Source organism: Oenanthe melanoleuca, chromosome 2, assembly GCF_029582105.1.
Source record: "Oenanthe melanoleuca isolate GR-GAL-2019-014 chromosome 2, OMel1.0, whole genome shotgun sequence".
NCBI lineage: Eukaryota > Metazoa > Chordata > Aves > Passeriformes > Muscicapidae > Oenanthe > Oenanthe melanoleuca.
This window is the reverse complement of record NC_079335.1, coordinates 73134458-73149778: the sequence shown is the minus strand read 5'-3', so window position 1 is coordinate 73149778 and position 15321 is coordinate 73134458. Positions and strand designations below refer to the sequence as shown.

General features: G+C 41.2%; 1 protein-coding gene across 1 annotated transcript in view; it reads left to right on the top strand.

The window, feature by feature from the left end:
- The first annotated feature begins 10039 nt into the window (after positions 1-10039).
- The window catches only part of MARCHF11 (membrane associated ring-CH-type finger 11), a 31384-nt gene continuing 26102 nt past the window's right edge, over positions 10040-15321 (top strand). Inside the window, exons 1-2 of the mRNA XM_056484487.1 lie at positions 10040-10309; positions 11217-11372. Coding sequence (XP_056340462.1) covers positions 10040-10309; positions 11217-11372 — 426 coding nt within the window. The remainder of the gene's footprint in view (positions 10310-11216; positions 11373-15321) is intronic.

Below are 15321 nucleotides of genomic sequence, written 5' to 3'. Positions count from 1 at the left end.
AGGGCTCAAGCTGAATGCCCCTGTGACTAGGATTCGAACATAAATTTCAGGTAGGCTTGACTCAGTATGGAAATAGGCCATGTGAACTTTCTTTGAAAGTAAATTACAGACTACTGCAGGAGGCAGGACATTTCTTCATTTAGACTCTCAGTCTTTTCTGGCTTGTTGAGATCTATGTTCCTATGAACATCTGAAATTACCACAGGCTTCTGTTCATATTCTTGCCTCAGAATCCCCTAGGGATTTTTAGGCTGCAGTTTCATGTTTATTCAGAACATAGGATCAAATTTGATAAAAATTCAATAATGGTATTTAATTGGACAAGAATGTATGCTTTTTTTTTTTTGATATCGAAATTACTAGTGAATGTACATGGGCATGAGAAGATGAAGTACATAAATAAGCAGAAAGATCAGTTAGTTGGACTGCTAAACTTTTTTTCCAGGACCTACAGCTAATTAAGGTTAGCTGGTAACTTCTCATATGTGCATCAGCTGTGTAACATTGCAAGTTCGGTGTGCCTTGCAAGGGAACATTTCTTATTAAAGATGGCAAAACTCCTTTTCCCTGTGATTCAGAGGAACATGATCCAGACATAAAATCACTGAATATTACTTTTTACTTTGGATGAAATCATCTAACTCACCCCACTCTCTGAATGATTCATTGCAATATTATCAAGAGAGAGCTGAGAATATGTATTATAAATAAAGGACAGACCAATTTCAAAAAAGGTGGTGCTATCAGGAGAAGCATCTATGAGAAGAAAATAGATACAGGGATGAAATTTAAGGTAACATAGTCAAATATCTTGCTTTAGATTTTAATTAAACACCCAGGTTTTTCTTTCAAGTAGTGCTATGCTTCCAGCACTTGGCTAAAAAGAGCTAGGAGTCTCTGGGACATGCAGAATTTGAAAAGTTCACAACCAGTCATGAAAGCTTTATCAAGACTGCCCAATTTTACCTGAAGACAGACAGAGCCATCCATGCATATTCATGCATTGTAATTTAATAAAAGCTAGCAATTAGTTTACCCGGTGCTCAATTTCAGGATGCTTCCCTTCCTCTCTTGAGTGTAAAAGGCACATGCTTACCGTAAATGATAAAAAAACCCTTTTAGTTAATCCTGAGGCATGCTACAGATTGATTGCTTTGTAAGTATCCCTCACCTACTGCAGCAGCTGAAAAACTAACAGCCATCTATGGTATAATACTTTCCTCCTGCGCCATGCCTCCATAAATATACAACACATGCAGCCAGAGCAGCCCGTGGCAGCCTTCCAAACCAGTGAGAAAGGGTACCCATTTCTTTAGTGTATGCTGGCCAAAAGCCACTTTCTTTCCTGCAGTGGAGAAGGTTGGAAAAAGAACACTTTTCTAGTTAATTCTGCATCTCCCATACCACAACATGATTTGCAGTTTTCCAGATAGCTAGGATGGCTTCTTGAGAAGAGATGCCCTGCAGGGTCCTTTTACCCTTGGCAGCACAGCTCTTCAAGATGCCATGCTGCTATTTGTGGCTTCCTACCACAGCTGCACATCAAATATACAAAGCAGCAGCCAGGCACACTTTGGCAGCAGGAATAAAATTATAATGTGAGGACTGGAAGAGAAGTTACTTGTTTTTTATTGTTCTGGTAAGAAATTAGTAATCAAATGTACAGAAGAAAGTAATTGCTTGCTGTTCTAAGCAATTGTTCCAGAAAGAAGAGTTTGTTACCAGGAGAACAAGGGTCAAATTCACTGATTGTATATTCACAATTAGCAGTAGGCTTAATCTGGAAAAATTTTGAAGTATCCAGGATCTATTCATCAAATTTAGCATTTTCCATGTATCTGTTTCTCCACCATTACCACCCCAAATGACAGAGGCAGACGAGGAACTGTGACAAAACAGAAGTGGGAGTGGTAATGCTTCAGTTCTTGAGATGTCTAGAGAAAAAGTGAGAGGCTGCAATGCACTTAAATGCAGTCTGACTTTTCCCCACTCCTGTATCTGAGGAGATTGATTAAGCTTTGATGTAGTTGTGTGCACATTTGGTGACATTTTGATTGCCTTAGGTATCCTGCCTGACCTCCAGATCTCCAGATGCTACCCTAGAAAGGCATGGATTTCCTACAGGTCCTGTGGCACATCTGCAAGCTCTGTATGAATGCAAGCACAGCTTGCATCCAGAGGACACAGATTTCAGATGAGCACACTTAAAGTTTTCCCTGAAGTGTCTGCCACTGAGGCTGAAGCCACTCCTGCCCCAGTGCCTCCACACTGTCCAGTATAACTCAGGCAAGCTATATTTTGCAGTTTTAGCAACTGGGGACTATTCAAACTGGTTGCAGCACAATCCCACAGTCTCTCCTTTTCCTGCAGCCATTCTTCAAAAGGGTCACATGTCAACAGCCTTTATCCCTGCAGGAGATTTTATTCAGTTGAGTGTTCAGGTTCAAGTTTGCAGTAAGCTCAGTGGCCTTGCAAACTTAAATGTGAAGCTACATCTGGCAGTGAGAGCACTCATCCCTAGTGTGCCTTGCTGTAGCAAACACAGTGTGCAGTGAAGGAAGCAGGTATCCCACAGATTTGTGCTCAACCCTTTGTGTACTTGCTGTGTTGGGATGTCATGTCAATGGAGGACAGCAATCCTTGCCACAGGCCAGCCCTGGGTTTTACTGCACTGTAGGCATTTCCATGGTTCTCTTTTCTGTCCCAGCCCTGTCCTACCTTGCTTGCAAAATATCACAAAGCCATAAATACAGAATCTTTTCTAAAAAAATATCCTTCAGTTTGCATAAACTCCTACTCAACACCCACCTCCAGGAATCACCTCCTAGCAAGGTACAGAAAATCCTACATTTCCTTTACTACAGATTTCAGACCTTGATTAAACACTCATGAGCTTTCACCAATCATTTTCGTTTCCTTTCCCACACCATAACACGGTCCTGCATTACCTCACATTTTTGCAAGGGTCTTCAGAGAAAGAAAATTAATTTAAAAAATCCCTAAATAACCAACTTAGCCAACATCTCAGTCATCTGGCAGGAATCTGGGATCAGTAAGAACGGAGTTTTTACTGTTTCTCTTTTAAGAAGCATGAAAGATGTCACTTCTGGTTTATATAACTTTCCAAAACAAGTCTTTCTGAATTAAGATTATTTAATTAGCAAATACAGTGGAATTTGTAATAACTTGAAGATCCTCCTCAGTGATGTAACACCTTCCCAATCTAATCCAATGTGGCCTGTGGTGACTTTTATATATTTTCCTACAAATTTATCACAAGAAGGAGAATTTTGGCTCCCAGGACACATGAAAAATCTCATGAAATAGCATTTTCTTTTTTTTTTTTTTTTTTTTTTTAATTCTTTTTTGGGAGGGCTGGGGGGAAGACAAATAAAGAGGACAAGAGATTATTTCACAGAAAAGCACACTCAAGCTGCAGCCTTGAAATAATAAAGTCTATCTCCAGCTCTTCTGTTGAATGTCACTAATGTTTTAGAACTTTTAGGAAGAAAGCCTCAAATCTGCAGGAGCTGCTCTCTTTTGTAAAAAGTTAAATAACAGATAACTGACAGCTTCCACTCTCTTTTGTAAAAAGTTAAATAACAGATAACTGACAGCTTCCACAGGTCACTTCTGGCAGAGCTGAAAAACTCTCAGTCCATCCAGAGGCAAATCTGTCAGTTTGCATTTTTTCTGCCACAGTTTCTCAGAAAATGCTAGATTAGGTAATTCTGTAAGTTACACTGATTCATCTTAGCTGTGACACGTTCTATGACTGAGACCACACTGGCTGCAACAACTGCTGCTGCATTAAGGGTGGAGGACTTGGTCTTTTGTTCAAATAACAGGGGCTTGTATTTTTTAATTTTTAATTAAGACTAATCCCTTGAAGGCAAAAGAGTCCTACTTGTGGTGCGAGAAATAACCAGAGCAGTGAATCCAGAAATGAACATCTCAGACCTGAGTGGATGCCTTTTTCCTTCCACCATGTAAATAGCAGTAAAGTATGTCAGAAAAATACCTACTTCATTGCCCTTTGTGGTTTGGTTTCTCAAGAAACATTTTCATTCTCACCTAATGGGTACCTTGACCTGAGTTTTGACATCTTGGTATGACAAGCTCCAGTTCCCACCATCACAAAGTCTCTGTTTTGAAGTCCTCACCCTGCCCTGTGTGTACTGAGGAGCTGACCACACCATGGTTCAGCTCATGGTGGGATCCCCCCAGAAGGTGTTTCCATAGAAGAAGCCTCATTTTACTTCCTTGCTGCAAACACTGGACAGTTTGCAGTTTTTCCAGTCGTCAGACATAGTCTGGAGGCATACTGAATGGACTAAAGGACAACTATAAGGATTTGCGAAGCTCTTACATTATTGTTGATGTCTCACAACTACTTCTCAAGGTTTGATGTTGCCGCACTGTGTATTATAGATGCCTGTACTGCAAATTACAGTCACTCTGATGCTTATAGACAAGGAAATACAAATAATTTTTTTAAGATTTTTTTTTTTCTGTAAACATATAAAAAAAGATCTTTACATCTGATAATAAAATAAATTCACTTTGGCCTTGTACAGTAGCTTTTGGTCATATAATGCCTAATGGAAAAGCTAATTGACATTCTGTCATTTCTGTTTCAATTAACTCACTGATGCCGCCCTCTAGAATTCGTGACAGATGATCTATTTCCAAAATAAACCAAGTAACTAAATTTATTTGCAAACAAAGGTTACCTCATTCTGGAATCCATGCTAAGCCTTTTTTCTGTCCTCCTAAACTTGTACAAGAGAAAATGTTAAGAAAATGCTTCCAAACTGTTAAAGACCAAAAGGGAGACTATATGTCATAGGAAGATAATGGTTGAGAAAAATTAATCATAGGTAGTTTCAAATGTTTTAAGAATAAATCAGCACCTTTGATAAAAACCAGCATACTGGCAATTAAGACAGGAATTCCAGCAGAAAGAAACATGGCAATTATGGATGGTATGATAGCATTTCAAGAAGAAAAATGTATTATAATAAAAATTCAGAAATTTTATATCATCATCCACGTAAGCATCTTAAAGCATGCTGGAATAATTAGTGAAGGAAAGGAAGAAAATTGCCAACCACCATTTCTTGGACAATGCAAACAAAAAACCCTACAGAGATCTGTCAAGGCACCACAGACTCCTATTCCAGGAGTGCTGAGAGGTCTCTGGGTGTGCCATGGTAGGATCTGGCAGACAGGGAACTAGGCAGCCACAGTCCCAGGGTGAGGCTGGCACTGGCCAGGCATGGTGGGAGATGTGGCTCAGGTCAGGGCCCAACAGCAGAGGCTCAGCTTAAAAGCAGGTCCCACAAAAAGGGGCTATGGCTTGCACAGCACCCTCAGCCACAGAATAAAGGGGATGTTTTCACATTTCCGAAAATTTCCATGTTTCCTTCACGATGGGGAAATGCACTCAGAGCCCCAACATGTATGGAAGTTTGAGAAACACCTCAGTCTTCTGCCTGAGACTGGATGCTTCTGCCTATATAGGGATATATCAGTGTTGAACAATACTGGGTTGGATAGGAAACTAGGTATGCATTTCCAAAAATGCAAGAGAGCAGTGTGAAAATAAAGATTTTCATTGGCCAAGAGGTTTCTGCCTGCATGAGATTTGAATTGGTTGATGTAACTGTAAAATCTTCCACTGCAGGATGAGTGTGTGTGTTCATAACAAAAATCTGGCATGCTCAGTGAACCAGCAAATAATCCACTGTCACTAGCACGGCTATTAACCATCTGCAAGGATCTTTTAGTGTAATAAAGATGGACATGGAAATGTAGCAAATGGCCTTATGACACAGTAGGGTGTTTTATGTTGCATTAAACATGCAAAATGTATTCAGAATTAAACATCTGCTTACAGCCAAAATTCCTTATTTTTGTTTACAGGTGATCTCCACCAACATGAGTTTCATTGTGAAAGGGGTATACACGAGGTATTCAGCAAATAGAATGATGTCACTCTATTATTATTTAAGTAGATTTAATTTTCTACTATCTCATAAGTATTCTGTTTTGAATGTAATACACTGGCAATTACTCCCTTTGCTCCCTTATTAATATTTTAGGACTATATAATCTTGTTTTCCTCAGAGGTACAGGAAGCAACAAAAAGGAAGTAACTCATCATTGAGCTGTTTTGTTCCTCTATTTATGGTACAGGTCAATGTGTTACGGAAATTTTTTGAGAGAAAAAAATGAGCAGTGTTCAGTTTTCAATGTGCAGCAACACAGTGCTTCCATTCCTATAACCCCTGAGCAGTTTGTTACCTACACACCTTATTCCTGTGCAACCTCTTCTGCACATAGAGTTGCATGAAGTGTTTATCTTGATACATAAATTAAAAAAAAAAAAAAAAAAACAACCAAACAATACCCCCTATTTTTTTGTTCCCTGAACGTTTCTCCTCCTTTAATTCAAACACCTTCCTCATATTTTTTTTGTTCCTGAATGTTCTACCTACAGCTGATTCTCCTCAAGTAAAGGAGTTGGTATGAGTTTCCATTATTTTACTTGGAGGAAAATATTGCACAGCGCGGAGCTGGCGTAGTGGAGAAGAGAATGTACCTGGAGCAGAACAGAGGAAAATAGAGGAGCAACAAGTTCTGTTCCCCCAGGGGTTGTACTTCTTCTGCCTCCTCCATTGCCTGCTGGAAATGCAATTCATTTCACTGTCCCACAGTCTTATTACTTCGGTGTTATTTTTATCTGTATCACTGTTCCTTATTATTTGTCTTGTTATAATGCCTAGATACTTATGCCAAGATCAAGACTGTACAAATACGGCCTGAATCTGCCAGTAAAATGTCACATACGATAATGGAAGAGGTAGGAACAAAAACAGAGAAAGTGAACAATATTATTGTTTCAGTTTTTCAGTATAGAAGAAGCTAAACTAAGGGAGATGTCCTCACATCTGGGAGTCTAGTGCTGGTTTGAATGTCCCACTGTTCCCAAAAGAGATGGCAGATGTTACAGCCACAGTCTTCTGGAGGCTGTTGGACACATGTCTGGGTGTGTGAAGAGCTGCCTGTGTTTAGGCAACCAGATACCTCTGTTCAGCCCACTTGAGGTCACTTGCTCAAGATTCTTCAAGAAATGCATAGCAAAGCTGTGCTTCAGTATAAATCCTATAAGCTCCACTTCACCATCTTAATCACAGATAAATTCTTCCTGGTTTCAGCTCCTCGTTTTTTTCTTTCTCCCAACCACCCACACTACTGCTGTTATGAAGTGAATTATCCTTTCTTGCTTTACATTTTTCTTCTTTCTGTTTCGATCTTTGATTCTGGCTCCAGTCCTCCTCTCTCGCTCAGCAGAAGGCTGAACGCTGCTTCGGTTGGAGGCTGAGTTACAGAATGTTCTCCACCCCTTCTGCTCTTTTGTTGGCATCTCCTCCCAAACAACTCCAATGCTCTCTGAAGCACAGGCATCAATAGCCTTTGTAATTCTGTTTTAGCCACCGTGCCAGTAGCTGTTGGAAGACAGGCAAACAGGTGATGTGTTGAAAAACTCACACTTGTGAAATACCCACTCACAATCAGCTCTCCAAGATAATTACATATGTGTGAAAAAAAAATTATTGTGATTCATGTCAGATGTGTTTCCTTTTAAGAGTCATGTTATACATTTATTTTGGGTAAGATTAGGTAGAAAAGATTGACCTTCTTAAAGCACTCTATTATTCTGTACAGTCGCATCTTTCTTTCTTTTTCTGTCACTAAGAAGTAATTTGATTTCTGTGCTGACATTTTTATCTTCTTTTTATAGCCTTTCCAAAAGCCATGTCACTTACTGAACTTTTGCTGACAAACAAAAGAAAGAGACAAAATGGCATAAACCTCCACATACAGCAAATGGCAAGGGCATGCTGTATTACTCAGATATGGCTCAGTAACTTTTTTAGCATTCATTTCTCACTCCACTCCTTTAGTTCCACTGTCTTTTCTTTCTGGTTTTGCTTTAGTTCTCTTCTACCCAGTATTTTTGACTCATCTGTTTGTTCTGACACTTCCTTTTTTTTTTCCCCGTCATTTTTTGTGATTACCTCTTCTTTCTTTAGAATTAATCTATTTGATTAGCTCTGTTTTCACTTTTGTTCAGCCTCTCTGGCAACCCCTTCAGGTATTATATTGCTATGAAAAAATTATATGTAGAAAATTTTCTAACTCCACAGCATCTGCTGTTCATCAAAATGTCTGTCAATGTGCTATTTTTTTTGCTTTACATTATCAAATCTGGATGACACTATGTTATTTACCTACTTAACAACCACCTTGTGAACAAATGTAATTTTAGGATTGGAGAATCTTGTTCTAAAGCCAAGCTAAATGGCCACCACGGACTTAGCTGATGTAGGACTGCCAGAAAAATAGATTTTTCATGAGAACCGGAATTAGTGGCTGATGAGAAAAGTTACAATGATACTTCTTATTCCACTATGAGAGGTCAACCTCTGAATATGCATTTTTTTTAGAGCAATACTGTAAATAGCACTGCTGTTTTTTGTCCTTAACAGGTCTGCTGCATGGCTTCCATGATAGATGCAGACTCTAGGGGGACAGAAACTGCTCTAACAGCACCTTGCCCCAACTGGTTTGAATGTCACTCTCCTGCAATACAGGTCTGATGCTTTTCTGCCAACAGCACATCGCTGAGCTGGTCTCCAGCCAGGCCGAAAGGTCGGACCAGGTGTTTGGAAAACACTCGCAGCCCCTCTGAAGAGCCTGAGAGCCTCGTGATGCTGTGAGATCGTGGGCTGAGGGGTGCTGCTTTGGTTCTGGGGGCTGCTTTGGTTCTGGGGGCTGCTTTGGTTCTGGGGGCTGCTTTGGTTCTGGGGGCTGCCTTGGTTCTGGGGGCTGCTTTGGTTCTGGGGGCTGCCTTGGTTCTGGGGGCTGCTTTGGTCTTCTGATAAAATATCCACACCGAGAAAGCCGCTACTATCACAACACAGCCAGTGAAGGCGCCGGCTGAGCTCATCAGGCGCTCCCTCATCTTGAGACTACGTACAAGCTGCCAATGAGGAAGGCGTGTGATTCCATCACACTTTGGATCTAAATGTGGCTATGGAAAAGCATATGGCTTAGCAATTGTTTTTGGTTTGGTTTTTTTTGTTTTTGTTTTTGTTTTTTGTTTTTTATTTTAAGTTATATTTCTCTCTCCTTCCCTGCACAGACTGTTGCTATCATCTTCACGAGATCAAATGTGCGCTGGTGTCATACTTGATGCTGAAATTCACACCTACTTTCCTTCAACAGCCCCAGCCAAACTTTAAAGAATTTCTAACCGCTGACGATTTTTTTTTAGAAGGTATTTGATCATGATGCTTTTAGCAGTTTTAATTTTGAAAATGAGGTGATGTAATGAATTAAAGAAAAAGAAAAAAAAATGAAAAAAGCCAGCCACAGAAGACTGGGAGAGCTACTGTTTCACACGCAAAGAACAACTGTTGAATATTCGTTCTGCATCCTCCCGCAGCCAAACCCCGATAAAGGAGAGGATCTGTGGGTGTCCCCTGAGGGGCTGGTTCAGGAGCCCCCTGAGCGCCGGAGCAGGGCAGGAGGGGCCCGGGAGGGGAAGGAAAGGCAGTGCCCGGGCAGGGGGCGCGGGGAAAGCCGTGCTGAGGGAGCGCAGGAACGCCGGGGGGCGGGAGAGCGGGCAGGGACTGTCGTCCCGGAAAGGGGCAGGGGTTTCGCCCGGCTGGCGAGGGCGGCGGCTTTCCCGGGGCGGTGCGGGGCGGCGGTGCCCGCTGCCGGACCCGCGCCTCAGTCTCTCCCTCTCTCCGTGTCGCCCTCTCCCCGTCCCTCCCTCCCTCTCTCCCTCCGCCCCGCCCCGCCCCGCCGCCCGCGGCCCCGCGCGCCGCCGCTCGCACCGCGCCGGGCCGTGAGGGAGCGGCCGCGCCGGGTCACCTTCGCCGCCGCCGGCAGCCCGCAGCCGCCCCCTGCCCAGAGCCATCCGCCGCCTCGGGCCGTCCCCGCCCCGGGGGAGCGGGTGCCCCGGGGCATGAGCTGCGCCTCGGAGAGCGTCGTGCTGCCTGCCGGGGAGCCGCCGAGAGCCGCCGCCGCCCCGCTGGAGCTGCCGGCCGGGGCGGGGGAGGCGAGCGGGGACAGCCCCGAGGAGGGCGAGGGCCGGAGCGGCGGCTCGGAGAGCGGGGCCGCCGGCGGCGACAAGCCCGAGACGCGCTCGGTGTGCAGCAGCAGCGAGAGCGGCAGCGGCGGCCACGGCGGCGGGGCCGGCCCCATCTGCAAGATCTGCTTCCAGGGCCCCGAGCAGGTGAGAGCGGCGCCGGGCGGGCGGGCGGGCGGCACCGCGCCTTCGCACCCCGGCGCGGGCCGAGCCCTGTCCCTGGTGCTGATCTCGGAATCGCCCTCCCGGCTGCCGCCGTGCGAGCTGGCTGCGGGGAGCGCCTGGGGCGAGCCTGAGCCGGCGCACAGCTCTGGGAGAATTCGGGGGTTTTGCCGGGATTTTGGCTTGCACGCTGGGTGTCCTCTGGCGCTCGCGCTCCCTGGTTCACCTTTGAGGGACTCTGCACAGTACGAATTTCTCAGGTTTCTGTTAGACTTTAAAATGAGAGCGTTAGCTTACAGGTAATGCTGAGATGCTCCAAGTATCATTTCTGTCGTGACGTTACTGGCATAATATCACCAGTGGATCTGTAACTAGCATTTTATAGCTTGTCTTGGAGTTGGAAAGAAGAGAATAGCCGATTTATATAATACAGAAAGTACTGGGAGAAGTGCTTAGTTACGCTATTTAAGGTCCTGGCTGACAGCAGAGAGCCGTGCTCCAAGAGCAAGGTTCTCTTGGAATCTGACGTCACACTTTTTTTTGAGTGATGACTTCAAACAGCTTTTGGAGAAATGTACCCAACCACTTCTGGTAGCTTTTGATGTATTTGAAAGGGCTAATGGTACTGTTGTTTAATGCATGGTAATATTTCAGTTGTTTCACACAGCTGTATGAACATGTGTAGACAGCTTTCTGGAATTTCTCAGTAGAAGCAGCTAGGTATTTTTAAGACAGTTACATTTATGAGTATTTCATAGCCACAAATGTATGCTTTTCCACATGGAGAAATTGAGACCAGGTCATTGTTACACACCCCTAAATATTTTGGTATCAAGTGTACATGTATGTGAAAGGTTCCTTTAAAGTTGATGTTTCTGTATTGCCTTTCCAGGGTGAATTGTTAAACCCGTGCCGCTGCGATGGCTCAGTACGATACACGCATCAGCTTTGCCTCTTAAAGTGGATAAGTGAAAGAGGGTCATGGACCTGTGAACTCTGCTGTTACAGATACCATGTTATAGCCATTAAAATGAAAAGGCCTTGTCAGGTAATTTGTTCTTTTAAAAATACCTATGTCTTTTCAGTCATTTTTTAAGAACAAAATTATTCTTGCTTCTACTTCCAAGGTTTTTGGGAATACAGCAGAAGATCCTATGTCAGCCAGCACTTGCACCCACTTGAAGTTGGTTTTTAAAACCAATTAAATATTAAAATGTGTAGTGATTTGGTTCTGTTATGTTCTCCTAGTTTTTGGCTTGCTGTAGAAATGGTCTTTAGCAGTTGGTAAATTCTGTAAGTAGTTAAATCATGCTAAGAAAACTTGGATCTCCCAGATTCACTTTCTAAACTTTAAACGTGTCTTTATTGTTTGTTGAAGACTCACTCAAAGGTTGATTTTGTTCTTTCTTCAAGCTTGGGGTCCAGAGGGGCGAGGTGAAAGAAAGCTTCTGTTGTCTGTGTATTCATCTACTATAATAATGTAAAAAGATTTGACTTTTCAGTCTTGGCACAATTCAGAGCAGTAGAACACTCTTAAAGTTCTGTCCACCAGTAGCTCTTTTAGAAGCTGAAGTGTGCAGTAACATTTTCCACTCCTCTGTTTCAGCAGCATCAGAACATGAGCTGGAAGTTAGAGCATTGTAGTGGTAGCATGTTCAGGGAGAGGTGGGGGGAGAAACCCAATGCTCCAGCAGATCTCTTAGGGAAGCCTTAATACCACTTTGCATATCAAGATTCTTTAGAGACTTTAAATTCCAATTTGGAAATTGTATTTTATAACATCTGAGGAACACATTTAGTAAGATAATTGTATCTTTTTTTAGTTTTGATCATAAGAGCTCAGAGATGATGGAGCTCTCAAAGGCCAGAGCACTCAGGCCATATTTCTGTGCCTGTGTTCGATTGAAGTTTTATAACAAAGACATGGTTGGATGGTAATGGCACTTGTGTGAATGTGATAAGCATTCCTTGGGTACAGAGTATCTGGAGTATTTGTTTACAGCTGTTCAGATTAGAGGCAAGTACTTTCAGAGCCAGTGGACTTCAATTTTTTTTCCTTTATAAATCCTCAAAGGAAAGATTTTGCTAAACTTTCCTGGATAGAATCTTTATGATGTAAAAATGTAAAGGATTTATAAAACACCTCAGAAAATGAAGGCGGTAGATTCTGTTTACACAGACATGGTTTGACATGGAGTTTAATCCTTTTGGCTGTTATTAACCTTTCAAAAAGGCCTTTTTTCCTTGCATATCCACAGAATCTCATCCTTTTCCTAGCAAAGATTACAATAGCAATAGTTTGCAATTATAGTATCTGAAAATTGTTGTTAGACAACAAAGATATGACACAGTTGCCTGCAAAGAGGCATCTATTACTATTTGAGGTGTCCTAAGGTAGCCAAAATGTGTACACAGAATAGCAGATAGAACAGAACTTATGAAGGACTCTGAAACTGCAGGTGGAGGACAAGTGGATATTAAAGGACATCTCAAAAAAAGGACATCATTAGATATCTATCTGTAAACAGCAGAATCAAGCCCAAGTTTGAAGAATAACTATTCAGTTTCTGTGAAAAGAGAAGCAGAGTCAGTAGATGACACAGTAGTCAGCAAAGTTTGGCAAAGCTTACAAGGGAAGTAGAAAAACACTGGAGACAAAAGTTAAATGCCATTCATTGCATTAGATGTCACCTTTTTTTTCTTTTTTTTGTTGGGGGGAGGAGGGAAAGAAACCAAATTCATGTTTCTTGTTCAAAAGCTTAATATTTGATTTATTCTTAACCCTGTCTTTCATTTTTTAGGTAAATCATTTAAGTCTATGCTTTCTTTCTTGACAAAATAGCATACAGAAAGATTTCATGGAGTTGCGACTCAAATAATAAGTTAGACATACAATCCTGAGGTCAAATTCCTGACACCCAAAAGATCACCCATCTCTTTGTGGGAACACAGTAGTACCTTTCTCAGTCACCTACACAGAATATTCCTTTTGTAGTAACAGAATCTAAAAGAAGTCTCAAACTGCATTCATCTCTGTAATTTTATAAGGGAAATCACTCTTAAAATGCGCTCACTCACTCCCCCATATTCTTGACTGTAATAGTATTGGCCATTTTTAGCAACTGTCTTGGCTTAAACTTTTGGACACATCCTGAGTTGTTTTCTACCCTACACAAAAGTTTGTTTTAAGGTAACTTTTTGGTTAGTTTTGGCAAAAAGCTAAGGGTGAGACCGTTGCAATACAGAAGGAATTTAAAACATCATCATTTGAAGCAGTGAATGTACTTTAAAGTTCCCAAAAAAGCCGGACTTCTTGCATTAAATTATATAAAATATTTGGACAAGAGTGGTTTACTCTCTCAGCAACCAGTAGTTCGCCTCAGTCCATTTTCCCAGAATTGTGTCTACCAGTCTTTTTCTACTTACTAGAACTTTGCAGGCCATGTCATAGGAGAGAAAACTGGTGCTATTAACAAAAACAGCTTTTTCTCAGGTGAATGCAGATTTACACCAGGTCTATGCAAACCTGGTCTATTTACTCTCAGGTCTATGCAGATTTACAACAGCTCTTCAGGTTTGCTTTCACCTCGTGTATTTAAGGAATGTAGCAATGTGTAGAGACTTAAGAAAGAAGAGATTTTTCTATGTTTTCATTCAGAACATTGGAATAGATGTGAATATTCCATTTAATATCTAAAATGTTCTGTGGTTTCTGTTGCTTCATGGAAGGCAAAGTCATCTTCAAGGGGTGCCTCTTCTGGGGTAGTACATTCAAGAAACAGAATATTTCTATTCCGATAGAAATTCTTCCAGTGTCAGTGTTCCAGTTCCAGATTCAGCAGCTACTACATAATTCACTTTTAAGAATCTGATCCTGGAAACACGTAGATTTTATTATAGGAATAAACCTTAAAACATAAAAAAACTCCCAAATTAACCTATGGACTAACTGTGGAAGATGAGCAGACAAATAGGTTGATGACATTTGATATGATGTATAACAGAGATTTGGAATTTTTTCAGTATCCTTCTTAGGATCATATCAGAAAGATGTATTTAACCTTGCAGTAGTTCATTAATGAAAACATGTGCTTATGTTTCTGGACTTGTTTTATTGGCAGGGTGGAATTTGATCCAATAATAGGCAGGGCTATGTTAATAACTAGAAAATTTCCTTACTGCCCCTCACATTGTAATGAGGGGAGCTGGAACAAATACTGCTTTAGTCAGGGAGTTTTGGAAGGTTTTTTTATAAAGGCTTAAAAAGGAGAGAGAAACTTCTAATGTGTGACTTGGAAATTAAAATAATTAAGCATTAAATTTGAGATTAACAAAAAGAAAAAAAGTGCAAAAAGAAATATTTTCTATTCGTTTGCTAAGGTTATAATTTGTACAGATTTCCTTCCTAAAGGAAATATATTCCTAAAAGAAATATAAACAAATTGTTTTATTTTTATTGGTGCCATCTAATTTTTGAGCTGTTAGTAGATTAATAGCTAAGCGATTAACTGTTAGGAGATTGCACTTGAGTAGGAATGTATATTGAAGAATGTCAGTGCTCTTGTAAGATTTAGAAGTAATGTTTGAAAGTGGAATGGAATCATGCAAATGTTAAGAATATATACTTTGGTGCTAATACCTGTCACTTCTATAAGTGAACAGTAATGATATTTAGAGAGTATCTTTTTCTACACTGTTAGTGTAATCTATCATAAAATGGTTTAATAAATCCTGTTCATTAAGATATTATATTCTGGTACTTTGGTGGAATGGACCTATTCCAAAAGTGTTACAGTCTATGGATGTGCTAATTTAAAACCTAGTTGAATGCTAATTCAACACCTTTTCTGATATCAGAAAAATTGCAAAATTTATTTTAAAAAGTAAATGCTTACTTGATAGGCCTGACTTCTTAAAATAGCTAAAAAAATTAAGGTGCTATTTTTCAAAAGGTAAGGTTTCACTTTTCCAGATTTTGTTAACACCTAATGCTCACT